Source organism: Heptranchias perlo, unplaced genomic scaffold, assembly GCF_035084215.1.
Source record: "Heptranchias perlo isolate sHepPer1 unplaced genomic scaffold, sHepPer1.hap1 HAP1_SCAFFOLD_54, whole genome shotgun sequence".
In the NCBI taxonomy this organism is placed as follows: Eukaryota; Metazoa; Chordata; class Chondrichthyes; order Hexanchiformes; family Hexanchidae; genus Heptranchias; species Heptranchias perlo.
Window position 1 is genome coordinate 872,981 of NW_027139559.1, and position 25,903 is coordinate 898,883.

General features: G+C 46.5%; 2 protein-coding genes across 2 annotated transcripts; both read right to left on the minus strand.

Annotated features, from left to right (window-relative positions):
• Positions 1-3,275: 3,275 nt before the first annotated feature.
• On the minus strand, positions 3,276-6,043 carry LOC137315169 (histone H1-like). The gene is made up of 3 exons (XM_067980050.1): positions 5,861-6,043; positions 5,424-5,713; positions 3,276-3,429 (listed from the first exon to the last, which is right to left on the minus strand). The coding sequence occupies exons 1-3, from the start codon at positions 6,041-6,043 to the stop codon at positions 3,276-3,278; spliced, it is 627 nt and encodes a 208-aa protein (XP_067836151.1).
• Positions 6,044-22,975: 16,932 nt separating this feature from the next.
• LOC137315170 (histone H1-like) lies at positions 22,976-25,055 on the minus strand. Its single transcript, XM_067980051.1, has 3 exons — positions 24,873-25,055; positions 24,436-24,779; positions 22,976-23,189 (listed from the first exon to the last, which is right to left on the minus strand). The coding sequence occupies exons 1-3, from the start codon at positions 25,053-25,055 to the stop codon at positions 22,976-22,978; spliced, it is 741 nt and encodes a 246-aa protein (XP_067836152.1).
• Between the last annotated feature and the right edge of the window lie 848 nt (positions 25,056-25,903).

Below are 25,903 nucleotides of genomic sequence, written 5' to 3' on the forward strand. Positions count from 1 at the left end.
AGATTGAGAGCAGGTGGACCAATCACAAGTGCCCCCACTGTACTCCTCCAGAAGGTAGAAGAAGGGCGAGTTCGGGAGGATTTCTTCATTCTTTGTGAAAGTGTTTGTGAGATTGTGGAAATGTCTGGAAGAGGAAAAACCGGCGGTAAAGCTCGGGCCAAGGCCAAGTCTCGCTCATCCCGGGCCGGACTGCAGTTCCCCGTGGGCCGTGTTCACAGGCACCTGCGAAAGGGCAACTACGCTGAACGTGTGGGTGCCGGAGCCCCGGTCTATCTGGCTGCTGTGCTCGAGTATCTGACGGCTGAAATCCTCGAGCTGGCCGGCAACGCGGCCCGGGACAACAAGAAGACCCGCATCATCCCCAGACACCTGCAGCTGGCCATCCGCAACGACGAGGAGCTCAACAAGCTCCTGGGACGGGTGACCATCGCTCAGGGCGGGGTGCTGCCTAATATCCAGGCCGTGCTGCTACCGAAGAAAACCAGCCATGTGAGCACCAAGAGCAAGTAAAGCGGCCAAGACTTAAACTGATAACCCAAAGGCTCTTTTCAGAGCCACCCACTGTCTCTATGAAAGGGCTGGTTACTTTCTGAAGAGAGTCAGGAATCAATTTAATAAGGACTTGATTCCGATTGGAGAACTAACAATAACTTGTTAAATACAAATGATCCATATCGGTCTGTTGAAGTTTTCGCTTCCGGACAGCAGATGTCGCTAATCTCCAATAGATTGAAATTTGCAGTTTGTGTGGTGAATGAGACAAAATATCAGAATTGTCATTAAACTGGGCGGGAGGGATGCAGAAATATCAGGGATGTATCAAGATACATTCTGTTGTGTTCCACCCTATATTATTTACAGTCTCATCCTCCGACAACACTTGCTCGGTCTGTATTATTTTACCCAGATTTGTACAACAGAAGCTGACTGATGTGTTGATTATAATGTGTCAGCGATTACTGAATCAAGAATGTGAGTGAAATTTGCCCGTGTTATTGGATGTGATTGAGGGATTGATTCTGTCCCTGTCAGACTTTTCCTGTATCAGTTACGAGTGTCAGTGAATGTAACACTAATGTTTTACACTGTTCCTGATTCTAGCGCAGAGAGAGCAAGACACACTTTGCCTTTGGATCGATTACTGCGAGTTACATTGAAACAGCCTCTTCCTCTATCGCTGCAGGGAGACAATAGACTGAAACGTCCATCATGGGTTTCACATCCCGTCCGATTGCACCTGTCCTTCAGTGCTGGACTCAAATGTCCAGTAAAGTGTTGGAGTGAGGCTCGAACTTTTAAACCCCTGACTCCGATATTCGAGTGTTTCTGTGAACTGCACGGCCCTGCGATTTCAACCCAGGAGATCACCGCTCTTTCCTTTGTTGATTTGGTGGCTCTGAAAAGAGCCTTTGTTGCACTTGGTGCTGAAGCCGGGTCGGGTTTAAGCGCGCTCCCCGCGGATGCGGCGGGCCAGCTGGATGTCTTTGGGCATGATGGTGACTCGCTTGGCGTGGATGGCGCACAGGTTGGTGTCCTCAAACAGCCCCACCAGGTAAGCCTCGCTGGCCTCCTGCAGGGCCATGACGGCCGAGCTCTGGAAGCGCAGGTCTGTCTTGAAGTCCTGAGCGATCTCTCGCACCAGGCGCTGGAAGGGCAGTTTGCGGATCAGCAGCTCGGTGGATTTCTGGTAGCGGCGGATCTCCCTCAGGGCCACAGTGCCGGGTCTGTAGCGATGAGGCTTCTTCACTCCGCCCGTGGCTGGAGCGCTCTTACGGGCCGCTTTGGTAGCCAGCTGTTTGCGAGGAGCTTTCCCGCCGGTCGATTTACGCGCTGTCTGTTTGGTCCTGGCCATTTTCTGAACAGATCTCAACACAACCTGAGACACAGAAACTGTTAATAGCGAGTCCGCTCTGGGGCCACATTTTAAAGTGTCTGTGAGGGACCGCCCCGGGACTGTGATTGGCTGCAGACCCACCACCCAGACAGTGAGGGACTGTCCATGGTCTGTGATTGGCTGCAGACCCACCACCCAGACAGGGAGGGACTGTCCATGGTCTGTGATTGGCTGCAGACCCACCACCCAGACAGGGAGGGACCGCCCCGGGACTGTGATTGGCAGGTTTGAACCGAGCTCTGACAGTCAGAACGAAAGGGCGGGAGTTCTTGTGACCCAATTGGCTGAGGTGAAATTAATCATCAATTTCAAAAAGCCCGCCAATTTCAGAGCATCAAATAACAGTTTGAAGAAAATCTCATTTCCCTCCAGCAATGTAAGAATCTCTCTCTTTATAATCTCCATTATTTCCCACTCCTCAGCTCAAATCTCAGGCTGGTTCACATTCCGGTTCATTCTCTGACCTGTCTGTAAACATGATGTGGAGATGCCGGTGATGGACTGGGGTTGACAATTGTAAACAATTTTACAACACCAAGTTATAGTCCAGCAATTTTATTTTAAATTCACAAGCTTTCGGAGGCTACCTCCTTCCTCAGGTGAACGATGTGGAACGAAGGAGGAAGCCTCCGAAAGCTTGTGAATTTAAAATAAAATTGCTGGACTATAACTTGGTGTTGTAAAATTGTTTACAACTGTCTGTAAACGGGCGGGAATAAAGCCCCGCTCATTGCTTTCCGGAACGGGACAAAGTCCAGCTTCAAATTCAAAAATCCCGCCAGTTCCGACCCGGTGAACCGCTCCTCACACAGAAACTTCACATTGAACTGATAATTGAATGAGGGCAGGGAATGAACACCGAGCAGAGAGGACACAGCGGGAGAGGGAGTGAGGCGGGATTTTACTCTGAGCGGAGAATGTAATGTCTGGGGAAAGACTCTGCATCCCCGCCTGTTCATTTATACCGTGAAACCCGGAACTCCGCTCCTTCTCTCGGGATGGCCGAGAACCGCGGTCGTTTTTCAGATCTCCCTGTAACGAGTGCTGGAGAAATATCCCCACATTAATAGATTATCGGAAACTCCTTCCCGGCCCGAGATCTTCCTTCTCCCCCCTTCCCAGGTCACTGCTCTCTCTGTGAGGCGGTGGGCGGCTCTGAGAAGAGCCTTTGTTCTGTGTTTGGTTGGAAAGTGTCGAGTCGTTCAGCCGCCGAATCCATAGAGGGTGCGGCCCTGCCGTTTCAGAGCGTACACCACATCCATGGCAGTGACCGTCTTGCGCTTGGCGTGTTCAGTGTAGGTGACCGCGTCCCTGATCACATTCTCCAGGAAAACCTTCAGTACACCGCGGGTTTCCTCGTAGATCAGACCCGAGATCCGCTTCACACCGCCACGGCGAGCCAGGCGGCGGATGGCTGGTTTGGTGATACCCTGGATGTTATCACGAAGAACTTTGCGGTGCCGCTTGGCGCCACCTTTGCCCAGTCCTTTGCCTCCTTTACCTCTGCCAGACATGATAATTCTTCACTGAAATCGCTGTTGAATGAAAAGCGAACTTGTGCTGGTTCCGTTTTTATGCAGCCTGCCCCGACCTGACTGAAACATGTACAGAGTGAAAGAGGGAGGGGAGGAGACAGAATGGGATATTAAACAGAGAGGGGAGGAGACAGAGTGGGATATTAAACAGAGAGGGGAGGAGACAGAATGGGATATTAAACAGAGAGGGGAGGAGACAGAGTGAGATATTAAACAGAGAGGGGAGGAGAGAGAGTGAGATATTAAACAGAGAGGGGAGGAGACAGAGTGAGACATTAAACAGGGAGGGGAGGAGACAGAGTGAGATATTAAACAGAGAGGGGAGGAGACAGAGTGAGATATTAAACAGAGAGGGGAGGAGACAGAGTGAGACATTAAACAGGGAGGGGAGGAGACAGAGTGAGATATTAAACAGAGAGGGGAGGAGACAGAGTGAGATATTAAACAGAGAGGGGAGGAGACAGAATGGGATATTAAACAGAGAGGGGAGGAGACAGAGTGAGATATTAAACAGAGAGGGGAGGAGAGAGAGTGAGACATTAAACAGAGAGGGGAGGAGATAGAGTGAGATATTAAACAGAGAGGGGAGGAGACAGAGTGAGACATTAAACAGAGAGGGGAGGAGACAGAGTGAGATATTAAACGGAGGGGAGGAGAGAGTCAGAGTGACGGACAGTGCGGTCTCTGATCTTCCAGCTCCACCTCCAGCTTTCTCCAACGGCCAATTTCAAACCGTTTATCGATAACTGAACCGAAACACAGCGCTCCGCACAAACCCTTACAGACTCCGCCTTCATATTTAAGAATTCCCAGAAACCCGGAGCTTTTAAATAAGCCCCGTTACAATTAACAGTCAGTAATATTCCTGCCTGAATACAGTCCCTTCTATAACGAGTCAACCCGCCTCCTTCCATTTCAGTCCCAGACCCGATTCTATCTCCCCACACATCCCCTCCCAGACGGGTTCAGCAGTTCATAAACATTTTATTCCAGCTGATTTGGAGAATCTCATGTGTTGCGGTTTGAATTGTGATTGCGACGGATCTCCGCCAGTTTTACTCTGTCACGGATTCTTGCCCTGAATCTGTGAGAAAAAAATGAACTGGGAGAGAAGGTGAACACGCCCCAGTTCCAGTGAGGCCCGGCCCGGATATCCCATTCTCCCTATTTTATATCATGATGTGGAGATGCCGGTGATGGACTGGGGTTGACAATTGTAAACAATTTTACAACACCAAGTTATAGTCCAGCAATTTTATTTTAAATTCACAAGCTTTCGGAGATTTTCTCCTTCCTCAGGCAAATGTTTCTCCCCTCCCTGTTTAATGTCTCACTCTGTCTCCTCCCCTCTCTGTTTAATATCTCACTCTCTCTCCTCCCCTCTCTGTTTAATATCTCACTCTGTCTCCTCCCCTCTCTGTTTAATATCCCATTCTGTCTCCTCCCCTCTCTGTTTAATATCCCACTCTGTCTCCTCCCCTCCCTCTTTCACTCTGTACATGTTTCAGTCAGGTCGGGGCAGCCTGCATAAAAACGGAACCAGCACAAGTTCGCTTTTCATTCACAGCGATTTCAGTGAAGAATTATCATGTCTGGCAGAGGTAAAGGAGGCAAAGGACTGGGCAAAGGTGGCGCCAAGCGGCACCGCAAAGTGCTTCGTGATAACATCCAGGGTATCACCAAACATTTGCCTGAGGAAGGAGAAAATCTCCGAAAGCTTGTGAATTTAAAATAAAATTGCTGGACTATAACTTGGTGTTGTAAAATTGTTTACAATTATTTTATATCAGACAGTGGGAGTGGGGCGGGTGTAGCGAATGTCAGCGAGTCACCAGGACCCTGGGATTATTGTAAATGATTTCTATCTGAAACCTGAGCCCGGCCCCGGGACAGGAATCATCTGATTCCGGGATCAGCTCTTTTCTGAGAGACGTGGGTGGCTCTGAGAAGAGCCGTTGGGTTCAGATGGTCACAAGTTGAACTTGATTTTTTACTTCTTTTTGCCCGCTGCTTTCTGAGGCTTTGCTGACTTCTGCTTGGGCTTGGCCCTCGGTTTTTGCACCTTCTTCGCCTTTACTGTCTTGGGGGTCTTGGGCTTCTTAGCCGCCGCTTTCTTCTTAATTGGGGATTTCGCCGCCTTCTTTGTGGTCGATTTCTTGACCGCTGGTTTCTTGACCGCTGGTTTCTTGGCCGCTAATTTCTTGACGCCTGTTTTTTTGACCGCTGGTTTCTTTCCGGGAGATTTCTTGGTTCCTTGTTTCTTCACCTTCTTTCCCACTTTTGCCTGGGTTTCCTTCTTAGCGACTCTGAAGGAGCCCGAGGCGCCCGTGCCCTTGATCTGCACCAGGGAGCCTTTTTCCACATTTCTCTTGATACTTAATTTGATCTGGGACCGGTGCTTCTCCACATCCAGGCCTTTGGTAGCCAGAACCTTCTTTATCGCGGCCAGGGATATCCCCTTGCGATCCTTGCAATCCGCCACAATCTTGAGGATCTGTTCTCCCAAACTGGGACCGGCTGTCTTGGGTCGGAGAACCGCCTTCTTCTTCTTCGGAGCATTGGTTTGAGCGGCGGCGGCGGGAGCTGCCGTTTCGGCGGCTGCAGTTTCTGTCATGTCCTGGACGCTGGAGAAAATCTCTGACAGTCAGAGCTGGGTCAGAAATGAAACGAGAGGCGGCGGCACAGAGCAACTTAAAGGCACAGAGCGGACGGGGCGGAGACACCCTGCTGTCAGCTCCCGGCCCCTCCAGCCTCTCTGTGTTTCTCTCTCCTCTTAAACTCCCCGATTCTAATTAAAATCGGGCACTCCAGAGTCCCAGACGAGCCCCTTCCCATCTCTAACACCGGAATGTTTGCTGTCCAAAAACTTTCACCGGAATTAAAAGCACCAGTTTCGATTTAAACCCGTTTCATTGCTGCACTGATCGCGCTCTCTCACCTGATCGCTGACATGATCTCTGTTTTTCGTCTGAAATCTTGAATTGAACTAAAACCGTACCTTAAATTTTCACTTCGGGTCTCGGCAGGGGAGGAGGGCGATCCTTTGACAGGGATTTTTAAAAATTTTACTCAAAAGGGACTCGGACATCCGGCGATGAGGCCGGACACACAAACACAGTGACATTAATCTAACCCGCCCGCCCCTTTAACAAACTCTCTCTGACACAATGTTCATATCTGTACATTCACAGGACAAACTGTTCGCAAGATTGACAATTCCCGGGACAGGCTTTCTTCCCCGCTCGGCCTGTGCTGCGGATTTTCGGGGGTTAGTTGTAATTTCCCAGCTCAGTAACTGTGAAACACTATGAGGCCGGCGCTCCTCACAGTCTCTGGTCCCCAGATTCAGGAGCAGGAGCCAATCACAGCTGTGACTGTGATAATCCATGTCTGGTTTTACAAAATTATATTGTTCGCACACAGAAATATGTTTGGTTAAGTTGAAAATTCAAATTATCCGCTCTGGGCTCCTCCAGTCTCTCTGTGTTTCCTTCTCCTGCAAAACTGACTGACAGACAATAGTAACTGGTGTCCTATCCATCCCATTCTGCACACCCAGAGACGGCTAGTTACTGAATAAATTCAACACTCACAGACAGTCCGGAGTCAGACAGTTACAGGCTGTTACCCTCCACCTATCCTTACAGGACTGCAGAGTGATAAATGCACCATCAGACCGGCTCATATATAGTAGAAGGGACAGTAATCGTCTCACCAACAGCACACAGACACAGAATCACTCTTTCACTTTCTATCAGTGTGTCTATATTACGCTCAGTAACAGTATCCCCCATTCATGTGCAGAACTGGAGAGAGAGAGAGACGGACCGGAACAAAAAAGGAAAGACAGAGAAACAGTCAGACAGACACAGTATCAGTCTCACACTCCCCATCAGTGTGTCCGTTTCACGCTCAGTAAACATTACCCCACCTTCATGTACAGCGCTTGAGAGACAGAGATACAGACAGACACAGTATCAGTCTCACACTTCCCATCAGTGTGTCTGTATCATGCTCAATAACAGTATCCCAACTCCATATACAGTAGATGAGGGACAGAAAAACTGAGCTGTTATGAGCGGTTTTCATGCAGTAATAAATAGGGAACTATTCCATTCCAATTGCTATTCCAAGGTGGAGTGATCGAAGATACAGTCTCATCTCTAACTGATCTTATTCCAGAGAGCGACACATTATTAATCCCACTCTCAGGGACTGTGTCACACATTTAACGCTCTCTTGCACGTTGTACCCTCTGTAATCTTGCAGCAGAGGGCCGTTCAGTATTAATCTCAGTGACCGAGAGTTTCACTCCAATTGAAATAAACTGGGACTGTTGCTGTCAGATGTTCATCCTGCACAGTCTCAGCAAATACACCGACTCCCACTTTCCTCCCATGTTTCTCCAGGATTGGTTTGAGAAATCCTCCCTCCAGTTTCGGGATCAGGCGTTACTTTATCAGTGAAGGGGCCAAGAATGAACATAACCCATTGGCTCATTCCACAGCCTCCCACTTTATCTCTGAAAGACTCTTTCCCATCAAAAGATCCCGAGAGAAACAGCAGGGATGGAAACATCTAGTTTCATAGTTGGAGATTGGAAAGTCAGTCTGGATTCCAGCGTTAGGCACTGGTGGACTCCCATCTGTTCCCCATTCTGGTGCCTGTTCCTGCACTGCCTGTGGACCCCATTCCCTCTGACCTTTCCCCCAGACCAACTTCCTTTGCTCAGACTCGGAAAAATTCCAATTGGGGAAAGTTTCCATCGATTTCTGGATTGGGAATTAAACCAGATATCTGCGCATGCGTGACTCAGCCCCGCCCCCAGCGCTGGTTGGTGGTGAGCAGAAGAGCGCATGCGCGCTGCCCTCCCCCAGCCCGGCCTGTGGGCGCCATTCCCTCAGTGAGCGGAAGAAGATGGTTTAAAACAGGCGGGAATGGAGAGATCACGGCCCCCGGGGGAAGGGAGCAAAGAGCAGCCTCGTTACAGCAGATCATCGCTCCGGGACCGTGTCCGCAGATGGGCTCAGAGATCGGCATTGAGTCCGGGGGAAGGGCAGGGGGAGTCCGGGGGATGTTTGTAAGAGGCGGAGTGGATCAGGAACTGGTCCCGGAACATGGAGTGAGAGGGGGGGGGAGGGAGAGGTCATTCTCGGGCTGTGTGTGGACAGGGTGTGTCCAGGGGAAGGGAGAGAGAATGGGAAGAAGCTGCTATTAAAATCATTGCTGCTTTCTCTCCCCAAACCAGGAGTGAATGGTCCTGGTTTAGTTCCAGTCTCCCCCTGTTTATTGTTATTGGACAGTGAAGAGTGGAAACAGAGCCGGACAGTAAGGATGTGGGGAGTTATACAAAGAGCATCTATTGCAGGCATCAGGCGAGAAGTGTGAAGGAGACATTTTAAACAGCGGCTGTTTGCTTTCAGTTGAACGGTTAGTCCCATGGGAGAGGGGATTAGAAACCTGACCTGTACAAAGATCCCTGCCCCATCGGGTAGTCCCATTCATGGATCAGTGCAGGGGTTGGGTCGTGTCTGGATATCACTAAATTGTTTTAAAATCGCCCAACACACCTGGTATTCAGAAGCTGAGTGCTGCAGTACTGCAGTGGAGTCAGACACTGACTCTGTTTGTATCACTGGTTTTCATTTGTGGATATTCAAAATAATTATTGACAGAGATGTTAAACTGATCGCTTTAGTATTTTCTACCTCACCTGTTCTTGAGTTACAAGAGATACGTTTCTTTCTACAGGCAAACACTTGAAGGATCCAGAATGAATGTGAAGTTTCCTCTACCCGAGGCAAAGGAAGAGTGCAGCCAGCTCCTCACACACAGTAGGTATATTATCACTCACAGAGCACAGAGACACAGACAGGTCATCAGGTCCACAGTCTCAGACAGAAGAGGTAGTCAGTCCCACACTGATCCCAGGTTCCAGAGACACATTTTCAATCCAACAGTCAAACAGAGCAGGTGAGGCAGACGCTGTTTCCATTTCCCCCGAAATCAGTCCCGCTGACAGGAAGATCCAAAAATCCCAGTCCAAAGTCACACTTTCAGGTTGTCAATTTCACAAAAGGACAACATTATCCGTGAATTAAATACCAGATACCCCGAGATTACAATTGAATACTGGCCCAGAACTCTCACACACACGTGAGTTTAATACATGCAGTATCCATTCGAATAGCGTATCATGAGATACAAATTGCAAGTCCAAAACTCATATACACTTTCAGATTGAGAAACGCTGTGTGACCTGAGAAACAAATTAGATACCAGTTTATAATATACTCATAGTGTGAGATTTAAAGATACAGTATCAATTTCTTTAGTGCAGACTGATCTGCACATTATATACCAATTCAAAAATATCACCATATCACTTTGAAAGATACATTATCATTCACAATATTACTCACAGAGATATAGATTTAATGGTTGTCCAAAAAGCACACAAATCATCTGATTCAAACCGCCAGCATCAAATCCTTAAGTGTATCCATATTCACCAATTAAATAATGAGAAAAACTATTTAAACATTAAGGTATTAAAGCTACAGTATTGAACACAATAATGTAATCTGAGAGAATAATTATATACAGATACACAATGAATCCCACACTCACATAACGTACCAAAGACTGACAGAAGCAGAAGGAATCCCAAACTCACATACAGTACCAGAGACTGACAGATACAGAATGAATCCCACACTCGCACACAGTACCAAAGACTGACAGATACAGAATGAATCCCACACTCACACACAGTCCCAGAGACTGACAGATACAGAATGAATCCCACACTCGCAAACAGTACCAAAGACTGACAGATACAGAATGAATCCCACACTCACACACAGTCCCAGAGACTGACAGATACAGAATGAATCCCACACTCTCACACAGTACCGGAGAGAGACCGATACAGAATGAATCCCACACTCACACACAGTACCAGAGACTGACAGATACAGAATGAAACCCACACTCACACAGCACCAGAGACTGAGAGATACAGAATGAATCCCACACTCACACAGTACCAGAGACTGAGAGACACAGAATGAATCCCACACTCACACACAGTACCAGAGACTGACAGATACAGAATGAATCCCACACTCACACACAGTACCAGAGAGAGACCGATACAGAATGAATCTCACACTCACACACAGTGCCAGAGACTGACAGATACAGAATGAATCCCACACTCACACACAGTACCAGAGACTGACAGATACAGAATGAATCTAACACTCATACCAGCTCCAGAGACTGACAGATGCAGAATGAATCCCACACTCACACAAAGTAGCAGAGGCTGACAGATACATAATGAATCCCACACTCACACACAGTACCAGAGACTGACAGATACAGAATGAATCCCACACTCACACACAGTACCAGAGAGAGACCGATACAGAATGAATCTCACACTCACACACAGTGCCAGAGACTGACAGATACAGAATGAATCCCACACTCACACACAGTACCAGAGACTGACAGATACAGAATGAATCTAACACTCATACCAGCTCCAGAGACTGACAGATGCAGAATGAATCCCACACTCACACAAAGTAGCAGAGGCTGACAGATACATAATGAATCCCACACTCACACACAGTACCAGAGACTGACAGATACAGAATGAATCCCACCCTCACACACAGTACTAGGCAGTGACAGATACAGAATGAATCCCACACTCACACACAGCACCAGAGACTGACAGATACAGAATGAATCCCACACTCACACAACGTACCAGAGACTGAGAGATACAAAGTGAATCTCACAGTCACCTACATTAGTGCAGGCTGAGTTACAACTTACGTACCAGAGCAAAAATCTCACAGTTGCAGATTGAAAGATACCGTTTCAATTCCATCAATGCAGGCTTAGTTACACATTAGGTACCAGGCCAAAAATCTCAGTGTCAGAATGAACGATACAGTATCAATTCCATTAGTGCAGGCTGAGCTACACATTATGAACCACTACAAAAAAACTGATACAGATTCAGACTGAAATATACAGTGTTTTATTCATGCAGACTGAGCTCCACATTATATACAAGTTCAAAAATGTCACCATATCAGTTTGGAAGATGCACAAATTCACAATTGTGTTCCCATCGATATGGATTTAATGGAAGTCAAAAAATAGAAGCCCACATTATCTGACTATATCCAATAGCATTACATTTTAAAATATATCATCTTCCACCAATTAATGAACGGGAAAAAAATATTCATACATTGAGGTATTAAAGATACAGTTTTGAATGCCCTGCTGTAAACGGAGATACAAATTAGATAAAGATAAAGAATGAATCTCACACTTCGATAGAGTGCCAGAGACTGACATATAGAATGAATCCAAAATAATTACAATGTACCAGTGACTGACAGATTCAAATGGAATCCCACACTCACACACTGTAGCACAGACTGTCAGATACAGAATTTATATCACTCACATAGTGCATCAGAAATTGATAGATACAGAATGAATGTCTCACCAACACAAAATACCTGAGACTGACAGATACAGAATGAATCCCACACCCACAAACAATATCAGGGACTGACAGATACAGAATGAATCTCACGCTCACACACAGTACTACAGACTGACAGATACAGTATGAATACCACATACACGCAGTACCAGAAACTGACAGATACAGAATGAATCCCACACACACACTTTTCCAGAGACAGACAGATACAGAATGAATCCCACACTCACACACTGTACCAGAGACTGAAAGATACAGAATGAATCCCACATTCACATACAGTACCAGAGACTGACAGATACAGAATGAATCCCACACTTACACACAGTACCAGAGACTGAAAGATACAGAATGAATCCCACACTCACACACAGTACCAGAGACTGAAAGATACAGAATGAATCCCACACTCACACACTGTACCAGAGACTGACAGATACAGAATGAATCCCACACTCACACACAGTACCAGAGACTGAGAGATACAGAATGAATCCCACACTCACACACAGTACCAGAGACTGAAAGATACAGAATGAATCCCACACTCGCACACAGTACCAGAGACTGACAGATACAGAATGAATCCCACACCCACACACAGTACCAGAGACTGCGAGATACAGAATGAATCCCACACTCACACACAGTACCAGAGACTGAAAGATACCGAATGAATCCCACACTCACACACAGTACCAGAGACTGAAAGATACAGAATGAATCCCACACCCACACACAGTACCAGAGACTACGAGATACAGAATGAATCCCACACCCACACACAGTACCAGAGACTGCGAGATACAGAATGAATCCCACACTCACACACAGTACCAGAGACTGAAAGATACAGAATGAATCCCACACCCACACACAGTACCAGAGACTGACAGATACAGAATGAATCCCACACTCACACACAGTACCAGAGACTGAAAGATACAGAATGAATCCCACACCCACACACAGTACCAGAGACTGCGAGATACAGAATGAATCCCACACTCACACACAGTACCAGAGACTGAAAGATACAGAATGAATCCCACACCCACACACAGTACCAGAGACTACGAGATACAGAATGAATCCCACACTCACACACAGTACCAGAGACTGAAAGATACAGAATGAATCCCACACCCACACACAGTACCAGAGACTGACAGATACAGAATGAATCCCACACTCACACACAGTACCAGAGACTGACAGATACAGAATGAATCCCACACACAGTACCAGAGACTGACAGATACAGAATGAATCCCACACTCACACACAGTACCAGAGACTGAAAGATACAGAATGAATCCCACACCGACACACAGTACCAGAGACTGCGAGATACAGAATGAATCCCACTCTCACACACAGTACCAGAGACTGAAAGATACAGAATGAATCCCACACCCACACACAGTACCAGAGACTGACAGATACAGTACCGGAAACTGACAGATACAGAATGAATCTCACAGTCCCATTACTGCAGACTGAGTTACACTTTACAGACCAGTCCAAAGATCTCATTGTTTCAGATTGAAAAATACACGATATATTCCATTACTGCAGACTGAGCTACATATTAGATATGTTGGTAAATACTCAGAGTATTATACTGAAATAAACAGTATCAATACCATTGGTGCAGACTGAGCTACACATTACACACTAGTCCAAAAACCTCATAAATTATCAGACTGGAAGATACAGTTTCAATTCTATTCGCACCGCCTGAGCTGTACATTACATACCAGACTGAATTTCCCATCAAATATTAGACTGAAAGGTACAGGATCGATTTCATGAGTGCAGACTCAGCCACTGATAATATATAGCAGTCCAACAATCTCAAATCTTATCAGACTCAAAGATACAAAATCAAATCCATTAGCACAGACTGACCTACATGTTGCTCACCAGTCCGAAAATCTCATACAGTATCAGATTGAAAGATTCAGTATCACTTCCACTATTGAAGACTGAACTACACATTATATTCCAGTCCAAAAATCCCTTACAGTATCAGACTGATAGATACAGTATCAATTCCTTTAGTGCAGGAAAGGCTATATATTACTTACCAGTCCAAACATCTCATGCAGTGTTAGACTCAGATACAGAATTAATCCCATTATTGCAGATTGAGCGACACATTACATACCAGTCCAGTAATTTCACCGTGAACAGATTGAAAGGGACATTATCATTCACAATAGAGTTCAGAGATTAAGATGTAACACTACTCCAAAACTCACACATCGTTTTATTAAAGAAAATCGAAAAGTGTATGTAATAAATTAATACTCGACAAAGAACTGTATATATTTTAAAGTATTAAAGATACAGTTTCAGATAAGATACTTTAAACTCAAATAAGAATATGAAATGAATTCAGATTTGCACATTGTCTCAGAGACTGAATTACTCAATGAATCCCTCACTGAGATAAAGTAGCAGATAATGGCAGATATAGAATGAATCCCACACTCACATACAGAACCAGAGACTGACAGATAGAGAATGAATCCCACACTCACATACAGTACCAGAGACTGACAGATACAGAATGAATCTCACACTCACATACAGTACCAGAGACTGACAGATATAGAATGAATCCCACACTCACATACAGTACCAGAGACTGACAGATATAGAATGAATCCCACACTCACATACAGTACCAGAGAATGACAGACATAGAATGAATCCCACACTCACATATAGTACCAGAGACTGACAGATATAGAATGAATCCCACACTCACAAACAGTACCAGAGACTGACAGATATAGAATGAATCCCACACTCACATGTAGTACCAGAGACTGACAGATATAGAATGAATCCCACACTCACAAACAGTACCAGAGACTGAGAGATACAGAATGAATCTCACACTCACACACAGTACCAGAGACTGAGAGATACAGAATGAATCTCACACTCACAAACAGTACTAGAGACTGACAGATACACATTGAATCCATCACTTTTTTATAGTACCCCTTAGACTGACAGATGCAGAATATACCCCATGCTCACAGAAGGTACCAGAGACTGACAGATACAGAATTAATCCCACACTCACATATAGCACCAGAGACTGACAGATACAGAATGAATCCATCGCTTATATATCGTACACCTGAGATTGAAAGATGCAGAATATATCCCATGCTCACAAACAGTACCAGAGACTGACAGATACAGAATGTATCTCACACTCACAAACAGTACCTGAGACTGACAGATACAGAATGAATCTTACAGTTACATTACTGCAGACTGAGCTACACATTAAATACCAGTCCAAAAATCTCATAGGGTCACATTGAAAGATACAGTACCAATTCCATTGGTGCAGACTGAGCGACATATTCTATATATATAAATACTTATGTTATACTGAGATAAACATTATCAATACCATTGGTACAGACTGAGCTACACATTACATACGAGTCCAAAATCAAATAAATGATCAGACTGGAAGATATAGTTTAAATTCTATTAGCACCACCTGAGCTAAACATTATATAACACTACAACAATCTCACACAATATTAGACTGAAAGATACAGTACCAATTCCAGTAGCACAGACTGAGCTATATGTTACTCACCAGTCCAAAAATCTCATATAGTGTTAGACTCAGATACAGAATTAATCCCATTATTGCAGACTGAACGACACATTACATACCAGTCCAGTAATTTCACCATCAACAGATTGAAAGTTATATTATCACACACATGGATTAAAGAAAATCGAAAAGTGCATCCATATAAATAAATTAAATACTCCAAGAAGAACTGCATATATTTTGAAGTGGTAAAGATACAGTTTCAAATACGATACTGTAAACTGAAAAAAGAATATAGAATGAATCCAGACTTGCACATTGTCTCAGAGACTGAATTACAGAATGAATCCCACACTGAGATAAAGCAGCAGAGAATGACAGATACAGAATGTATCCCCCACACACACAGACAGTACCAGAGACTGACAGATACAGAATGAATACATCACTTATATTTCGTACCTGAGACTGACAGATGCAGAATGAATCCATCACTTATATATAGCACCAGAGACTGACAGATACAGAATGAATCCATCACTTATATATAGCACCAGAGACTGACAGATACAGAATGAATCCATCACTTATATATAGCACCAGAGACTGACAGATGCAGAATGAATCCATCACTTATATATAGCACCAGAGACTGACAGATGCAGAATGAATCCATCACTTATATTTCGTACCTGAGACTGACAAATGCAGAATATACCCCATGCTCACACTCAGTACCAGAGACTGACAGATACAGAATAAACCCCACTTTCATATACAGTGCGAGAGATAGACAGATACAGAATAAACTCAATTCTCATATACAGTGCCAAAGATAGACAGATACAGAATAAACCCCACTCTCATATACAGTGCCAGAGACAGACAGATACAGAATAAACCCCACTCTCATATACAGTGACAGAGACTGACAGATACAGAATAAACCCCACTCTCATATACAGTACCAGAGATAGACAGATACAGAATAAACCCCACTCTCATATACAGTACCAGAGATAGACAGATACAGAATAAACCCCACTCGCATATACAGTGACAGAGATAGACAGATGCAGAATAAACCCCACTCTCATATAGAGTGACAGAGACAGACAGATACAGAATAAACCCCACTCTCATATAGAGTGACAGAGACAGACAGATACAGAATAAACACCACTCTCATATACAGTGACAGAGATAGACAGATGCAGAATAAACCCCACTCTCATATAGAGTGACAGAGACAGACAGATACAGAATAAACCCCACTCTCATATAGAGTGACAGAGACAGACAGATACAGAATAAACACCACTCTCATATACAGTACCAGAGATAGATAGATACAGAATAAACCCCACTCTCATATACAGTACCAGAGATAGACAGATACAGAATAAACCCCACTCTCATATACAGTGCCAGAGATACACAGATACAGAATAAACCCCACTCTCATATACAGTGCCAGAGAAAGACAGATACAGAATAAACCCCACTCTCATATACAGTACCAGAGATAGACAGATACAGAATAAACCCCACTCTCATATACAGTGCCAGAGATAGACAGATACAGAATAAACCCCAGACTCATATACAGTGCCAGAGATAGACAGATACAGAATAAACCCCACTCTCATATACAGTGCCAGAGATAGACAGATACAGAATAAACCCCAGACTCATATACAGTGCCAGAGATAGACAGATACAGAATCAACCCCAGACTCATATACAGTGCCAGAGATAGACAGATACAGAATAAACCCCACTCTCATATACAGTACCAGAGACTGACCTCTACTGGACGTAAGCGAGAACTGTAAAAGAGTGGAACAAATTCACATTATCTGTCGTGGTGACAGTTTCAGGACAATGTGCAATGTGAGGAAAGTTTCTGTCTGTAACTTTTACTCCCGTTTTTTCGCACTTTTTAATAATGAAAAATGAAGATAATTGATTAATAATAAAGTTTTAGCTTCACTCATTCAATAGTTGTCAATTTGCTCGATTATATTTCACTGTACATTGCGCAGTATTTCTCTCTGATTTCTCAGGACACGATTTACATTGTTCCTCTGCCCATTTAGACTGTTATTTTCCAAGCAGTATGTGGCCTCCTTATTCCCCCTAGCGAAATGCAGCACCGCAAACCTTTCTATATTGAGATTCAATGGCCATTTACACAGCCTTCTGCAAGTTTATTTTGCCGCAGTCTTCCTCAGTATTGACGATACCCCAAAAATCAATAACAAGAATTTTACACAGCATTACAACTCATGTTTGGTCTAACAAAATGTACTTGCAGCTCGTCTCCATTCCCAGTTTTTCTCAATCCCACCCGTGCAATATAATGTGAAGAATTAGTTTCTGTTCTGTCCCTCTCTCATCTTCAAACTTCAATGTCCCGGGGTTTGGGGAGATTTACTGGCCGGAAGCAGAACTGCAACAGTTCGGAACAAATTGCTGAAAGCGGACAGTGTGCGGTGTGAGCGTGTTTGTGATTGGTGGCAGATACTGAATCTCATTGGATATTTGAAGAAACCAATCAGAGAGTTACAGTTAATAATTATTGTGACCTCACTCCCAATGACCCAATCACAATCATTGCCCTCCCCATCCCTCATTACCATAGGTCTGTGGGACTGTCTATTTAATCCGAGCTCGGAGCGGATTGGGTCATTTCTGGGTCTGAAATTGAGTGGGGAAATGCCGGAGGACAAGAAAGCAGCTCCCAAGAAGGGCGCCAAGAAAACCTTGAGTAAAGCACCAGGCAAAGGCGGCAAGAAGCGGAGAAAGTCGAGGAAGGAGAGTTACGGCATCTACATCTACAAAGTGATGAAGCAGGTTCACCCGGACACCGGCATCTCCTCCAAGGCCATGGGCATCATGAACTCCTTTGTGAGCGATATTTTCGAGCGCATCGCGGGTGAGGCTTCCCGCCTGGCCCATTACAACAATCGGGCGACCATCAGCTCCCGGGAGATCCAGACCGCCGTGCGCCTGCTGCTGCCCGGGGAACTGGCCAAGCACGCGGTGTCGGAAGGGACAAAGGCGGTGACCAAATACACCAGCTCCAAGTAAAACTCCACAAACAACTGAAAAAAAACACAAAGGCTCTTTTAAGAGCCACCCACAGTCTCTCTGAAGACGCTGTACCGACACCTCTGTATGGAATCATTTTACTGCAGATAGTTTGATAATAACTGTCTCTCTATAACGGCAATTGATACTAGCTCAATTGCTAAATTTCAATCTGATGTAGATAGCTCTTTGGCAACCAAAGGTATTAAGGGATATGGGCCAAAGGCGAGTATATGGAGTTAGATCACAGATCAGCCATGATCTTATCAAATGGAGCAGGAAAGAGGGGCTGAATGGCCTACTCCATGTTTCTATGTTCTTGTGCTTTTGTAAATTCTCTTGAAATCTGGAAGATTCTTGTATTCATTGCCCGGTATAATCTGTGTGTCGCTTTTTTATTTAGTCCCAATAACCAATAAAATGTCCCTGATCCTCTCATTCCCGCTCATATTCCACCCCTTCCCCCGCATCTGCCCCGTCAGAGCCGTTTTAAGGCGGGGGATTAGACTTCAGTCATTTCTTTCTCCTTTCCACCTTTGTTTGTTCATTATTCAGGGATATCACTTTCAGAACCGCAATCCTTTGTAAAGCAGCAATCCCGAAAGGGTGTTCACACCGAGTACAGAATAGTCTAAAGGCTCTCTCACTGTTCCACTTCTTACACCAGGAGTCTCGGCTCCGGTTTCGATCCCGCAGCAGCTCCTGTGAACAGGGATCAATCCACAATCTGGGGTTTGTTACTTTTACAAAGATTGAGCTGGAATCTGTCCCGTTACAAAATGGGACTTTATTCCCGCCCGATTGAAAGCGAACGGTGAATGAAGGCGGATTTTAACCGGATTGGAAAAGATTCTGGAAGTTGTGACGGGAAATGTGGAATAACAGAGTAAAAGGAGTGAGATTTTTCAATCTTTGTCTGTACGCGACATTATTTACTAAATCCGCTTCTTGTGTTGGAAATATATTGGCGGGCTTTTCAAATTTCAAAAACGGTTCAGTTCTGGATTTTCCGCCCTTTTCTCATTGCTGGCTACTGATTGGTGAATAAAGCAGCTCTCTGATTGGTTCATAGAACAGCCCAATGAGATTGAGAGCAGGTGGGCCAATCACAAGTGCCTCCACTGTACTCCTCCAGAAGGTATAAAAAGGGCGAGTTCGGGAGGATTTCTTCATTCTTTGTGAAAGTGTTTGTGAGATTGGGGAAATGTCTGGAAGAGGAAAAACCGGCGGTAAAGCTCGGGCCAAGGCCAAGTCTCGCTCATCCCGGGCCGGACTGCAGTTCCCTGTGGGCCGTGTTCACAGGCACCTGCGAAAGGGGAACTACGCTGAACGTGTGGGTGCCGGAGCCCCGGTCTATCTGGCTGCTGTGCTCGAGTATCTGACGGCTGAAATCCTCGAGCTGGCCGGCAACGCGGCCCGGGACAACAAGAAGACCCGCATCATCCCCAGACACCTGCAGCTGGCCATCCGCAACGACGAGGAGCTCAACAAGCTCCTGGGACGGGTGACCATCGCTCAGGGCGGGGTGCTGCCTAATATCCAGGCCGTGCTGCTACCGAAGAAAACCAGCCATGTGAGCACCAAGAGCAAGTAAAGCGGCGAAGACTTAACCTGATAACCCAAAGGCTCTTTTCAGAGCCACCCACTGTATCTATGAAAGGGCTGGTTACTGTCTGAAGAGAGTCAGGAATCAATTTAATAAGAACTTGATTCCGATTCGAGAACTAACAATAACTTGTTAAATACAAATGATCCATATCGGTCTGTTGAAGTTTTCGCTTCCGGACAGCAGATGTCGCTAATCTCCAATAGATTGAAATTTGCAGTTTGTCTGGTGAATGAGACAAAATATCAGAATTGTCATTAAACTGGACGGGTGGGATACAGAAATATCAGGGACGTTTGATCATCGGCATCAAGAGGCATTCTGTTGTGTTCCACCCAATATTATTTACTGTCTCATCCTCCGACAACACTTGCTCGGTCTGTATTATTTTATGATGTGGAGATGCCGGTGATGGACTGGGGTTGACAATTGTAAACAATTTTACAACACCAAGTTATAGTCCAACACATTTATTTTAAATTAAATTCCACAAGCTTTCGGAGGCTTCCTCCTTCGTCGAGTGGATGGTCTGGACCTCATGTGAAAGAGTGGGGTCGGAATGAGAACTTTCTGCAGCTGTTTGCCAGAACTTTCTCTGTCCGAATGAGGCACTGGAGGTGATGAGAGTCAGTCTGGTGGAATTCACTTCCCTCCAGTCCTTCGTGTGTGTGAAATAAAGCTGTCTCCGTTAAAAATTCCTCATGTTGTTTAGTCTGTAATTGGCACTCCTGTCTGTCTGGTGTTGAATCTTAGTCTAAAATGAACAGCTGCCATAAAACGTTGATCGGCTCTGTTCCCATCTCTCCGCTGTTATGATGGGCCAACAGTTTTGTCAGGCCGTCCCGTCTAACATCCGCTCCCTCCCCTTTCTGCATTTCCCGTTTAATCAAATTTCTGTGAACTGCACGGCCCTGCGATTTCAACCCAGGAGATCACCGCTCTTTCCTTTGCTGATTTGGTGGCTCTGAAAAGAGCCTTTGTTGCACTTGGTGCTGAAGCCGGGTCGGGTTTAGGCGCGCTCCCCGCGGATGCGGCGGGCCAGCTGGATGTCTTTGGGCATGATGGTGACTCGCTTGGCGTGGATGGCGCACAGGTTGGTGTCCTCAAACAGCCCGACCAGGTAAGCCTCGCTGGCCTCCTGCAGGGCCATGACGGCCGAGCTCTGGAAGCGCAGGTCGGTCTTGAAGTCCTGAGCGATCTCTCGCACCAGGCGCTGGAAGGGCAGTTTGCGGATGAGCAGCTCGGTGGATTTCTGGTAGCGGCGGATCTCCCTCAGGGCCACAGTGCCGGGTCTGTAGCGATGAGGCTTCTTCACTCCGCCCGTGGCTGGAGCGCTCTTACGGGCCGCTTTGGTAGCCAGCTGTTTGCGAGGAGCTTTCCCGCCGGTCGATTTACGCGCTGTCTGTTTGGTCCTGGCCATTTTCTGAACAGATCTCAACACAACCTGAGACACAGAAACTGTTAATAGCGAGTCCGCTCTGGGGCCACATTTTAAAGTGTCTGTGAGGGACCGCCCCGGGACTGTGATTGGCTGCAGACCCACCACCCAGACAGTGAGGGACTGTCCATGGTCTGTGATTGGCTGCAGACCCACCACCCAGACAGGGAGGGACTGTCCATGGTCTGTGATTGGCTGCAGACCTACCACCCAGACAGGGAGGGACTGTCCATGGTCTGTGATTGGCTGCAGACCGACCCCCAGTCAAGGAGGGACCGCCCCGGGACTGTGATTGGCTGCAGACCCACCACCCAGACAGGGAGGGACCGCCCCGGGACTGTGATTGGCAGGTTTGAACCGAGCTCTGACAGTCAGAACGAAAGGGCGGGAGTTCTTGTGACCCAATTGGCTGAGGTGAAATTAATCATCAATTTCAAAAAGCCCGCCAATTTCAGAGCATCAAATAACAGTTTGAAGAAAATCTCATTTCCCTCCAGCAATGTAAGAATCTCTCTCTTTATAATCTCCATTATTTCCCACTCCTCAGCTCAAATCTCAGGCTGGTTCACATTCCGGTTCATTCTCTGACCTGTCTGTAAACGGGCGGGAATAAAGTCCCGCTCATTGCTTTCCGGAACGGGAAAAAGTCCAGCTTCAAATTCAAAAATCCCGCCAGTTCCGACCCGGTGAACCGCTCCTCAAACAGAAACTTCACATTGAACTGATAATTGAATGAGGGCAGGGAATGAACACCGAGCAGAGAGGACACAGCGGGAGAGGGAGTGAGGCGGGATTTTACTCTGAGCGGAGAATGTAATGTCTGGGGAAAGACTCTGCATCCCCGCCTGTTCATTTATACCGTGAAACCCGGAACTCCGCTCCTTCTCTCGGGATGGCCGAGAACCCCGGCCGTTTTTCTGATCTCCCTGTAACGAGTGCTGGAGAAATATCCCCACATTAATAGATTATCGGAAACTCCTTCCCGGCCCGAGATCTTCCTTCTCCCCCCTTCCCAGGTCACTGCTCCCTCTGTGAGGCGGTGGGCGGCTCTGAGAAGAGCCTTTGTTTTGTGTTTGGTTGGAAAGTGTCGAGTCGTTCAGCCGCCGAATCCATAGAGGGTGCGGCCCTGCCGTTTCAGAGCGTACACCACATCCATGGCTGTGACCGTCTTGCGCTTGGCGTGTTCAGTGTAGGTGACCGCGTCCCTGATCACATTCTCCAGGAAAACCTTCAGTACACCGCGGGTTTCCTCGTAAATCAGACCCGAGATCCGCTTCACACCGCCACGGCGAGCCAGGCGGCGGATGGCTGGTTTGGTGATCCCCTGGATGTTATCACGAAGAACTTTGCGGTGCCGCTTGGCGCCACCTTTACCCAGTCCTTTGCCTCCTTTACCTCTGCCAGACATGATAATTCTTCACTGAAATCACTGTTGAATGAAAAGCGAACTTGTGCTGGTTCCGTTTTTATGCAGCCTGCCCCGACCTGACTGAAACAGGCAAAGAGAAAAGAGGGAGGGGAGGAGACAGAGTGAGATATGAAACAGAGAGGGGAGGAGACAGAGTGAGATATTAAACAGAGAGGGGAGGAGACAGAGTGAGATATTAAACAGAGAGGGGAGGAGACAGAGTGAGATATTAAACAGAGAGGGGAGGAGACAGAGTGAGATATTAAACAGAGAGGGGAGGAGACAGAGTGAGATATTAAACAGAGAGGGGAGAAGACAGAATGGGATATTAAACAGAGAGGGGAGGAGACAGAGTGGGATATTAAACAGAGAGGGGAGGAGACAGAGTGGGATATTAAACAGAGAGGGGAGGAGACAGAGTGAGATATTAAACAGAGAGGGGAGGAGACAGAGTGGGATATTAAACAGGGAGGGGAGGAGACAGAGTGAGATATTAAACAGAGAGGGGAGGAGACAGAGTGAGATATTAAACGGAGGGGCGGAGAGAGTCAGAGTGAGATATTAAACAGAGAGGGGAGGAGACAGAGTGAGATATTAAACGGGGTGACGGACAGAGCGGAGAGCGGTCTCTGATCTTCTTGCTCCACCTCCAGCTTTCTCCACCCGCCAATTTCAAACCGTTTATCGATAATTGAACCGAAACACAGCGCTCCGCACAAACCCTTACAGACTCGGGCTTCATATTCAAGGATTTACAGAAACCCGGAGCTTTTAAATAAGCCCCGTTACAATTAACAGTCAGTAATATTCCTGCCTGAATACAGTCCCTTCGATAACGAGTCAACCCGCCTCCTTCCATTTCAGTCCCAGACCCGATTCTATCTCCCCACACATCCCCTCCCAGACGGGTTCAGCAGTTCATAAGCACATTATTCCAGCTGATTTGGAGAATCTCATGTGTTGCGGTTTGAATTGTGATAGCGACGGATCTCCGCCAGTTTTATCCTGTCACGGATTCTCGCCCTGAATCTGTGAGAAAAAAATGAACTGGGAGAGAAGGTGAACACGCCCCAGTTCCAGTGAGGCCCGGCCCGGATATCCCATTCTCCCTATTTTATATCAGACAGTGGGAGTGGGGCGGGTGTAGCGAATGTCAGCGAGTCACCAGGACCCTGGGATTATTGTAAATGATTTCTATCTGAAACCTGAGCCCGGCCCCGGGACAGGAATCATCTGATTCCGGGATCAGCTCTTTTCTGAGAGACGTGGGTGGCTCTGAGAAGAGCCGTTGGGTTCAGATGGTCACAAGTTGCACTTGATTTTTTACTTCTTTTTGCCCGCTGATTTCTTAGGCTTTGCTGACTTCTGCTTGGGCCTGGCCCTCGGTTTATGCACCTTCTTCGCCTTTACTGTCTTGGGGGTCTTGGGCTTCTTTGCCGCCGCTTTCTTCTTAATTGGGGATTTCGCCGCCTTCTTTGTGGTCGATTTCTTGACCACTGGTTTCTTGACCGCTGGTTTCTTCGCCGTTAATTTCTTGACGCCTGTTTTTTTGACCGCTGGTTTCTTTCCGGGAGATTTCTTGGTTCCTTGTTTCTTCAGCTTCTTTCCCACTTTTGCCTGGGTTTCCTTCTTAGCGACTCTGAAGGAGCCCGAGGCGCCCGTGCCCTTGATCTGCACCAGGGAGCCTTTTTCCACATTTCTCTTGATACTTAGTTTGATCTGGGACCGGTGCTTCTCCACATCCAGGCCTTTGGTAGCCAGAACCTTCTTTATCGCGGCCAGGGATATGCCCTTGCGATCCTTGCAATCCGCCACAATCTTGAGGATCTCTTCTCCCAAACTAGGACCGGCTGTCTTGGGTCGGAGAACCGCCTTCTTCTTCTTCTTCGGAGCATTGGTTTGAGCGGCGGTGGGAGCTGCCGTTTCGGCGGCTGCAGTATCTGTCATGTCCTGGACGCTGGAGAAAATCTCTGACAGTCAGAGCTGGGTCAGAAATGAAACGAGAGGCGGCGGCACAGAGCAACTTAAAGGCACAGAGCGGACGGGGCGGAGACACCCTGCTGTCAGCTCCCGGCCCCTCCAGCCTCTCTGTGTTTCTCTCTCCTCTTAAACTCCCCGATTCTAATTAAAATCGGGCACTCCAGAGTCCCAGACGAGCCCCTTCCCATCTCTAACACCGGAATGTTTGCTGTCCAAAAACTTTCACCGGAATTAAAAGCACCAGTTTCGATTTAAACCCGTTTCATTGCTGCACTGATCGCGCTCTCTCACATGATCGCTGACAGGATCTCTGTTTTTCGGCTGAAATCTTGAATTGAACTGAAACCGTACCTTAAATTTTCACTTCGGGTCTCGGGAGGAAGAAGGGCGATCCTTTGAAAGGGATTCTTATAAATTTTACTCAATAGGGACTCGGACATCCGGCGATGAGGCCGGACACACAAACACAGTGACATTAATCTAACCCGCCCGCCCCTTTAACACACTCTCTCTGACACAATGTTCACATCTGTCCATTCACAGGACAAACTGTTCACCAGATTGACAATTCCCGGGACAGGCTTTCTTCCCCGCTCGGCCTGAGCTGCGGATTCTCGGGGGTTAGTTGTAGTTTCCCAGTTCAGTAACTGTGAAACACTCTGAGGCCGGCGCTCCTCACAGTCTCTGGTCCCCAGATTCAGGAGCAGGAGCCAATCACAGCTGTGACTGTGATAATCCATGTCTGGCTTTACATAATTATATTGTTCGCACACAGAAATATGTTTGGTTAAGTTGAAAATTCAAATTCTCCGCTC

Excerpts from the sequence above, each read along its gene's own strand:
- LOC137315169 (XM_067980050.1), bottom strand. The coding sequence starts at position 6,043 with ATGACAGAAACTGCAGCCGCCGAAACGGCAGCTCCCGCCGCCGCCGCT. Across the intron at positions 5,714-5,860 it reads CCCTGGCCGCGATAAAGAAG|GCAAAAGTGGGAAAGAAGGT; the intron begins GTTCTGGCTACC and ends AAGGAAACCCAG. Across the intron at positions 3,430-5,423 it reads AAAGCAGCGGGCAAAAAGAA|CGATTTCAGTGAAGAATTAT; the intron begins GTAAAAAATCAA and ends TTCATTCAACAG.
- LOC137315170 (XM_067980051.1), bottom strand. The coding sequence starts at position 25,055 with ATGACAGATACTGCAGCCGCCGAAACGGCAGCTCCCACCGCCGCTCAA. Across the intron at positions 24,780-24,872 it reads CCCTGGCCGCGATAAAGAAG|ATCAAGGGCACGGGCGCCTC; the intron begins GTTCTGGCTACC and ends TCCCTGGTGCAG. Across the intron at positions 23,190-24,435 it reads AAATCAGCGGGCAAAAAGAA|TCAGGTCGGGGCAGGCTGCA; the intron begins GTAAAAAATCAA and ends TGCCTGTTTCAG.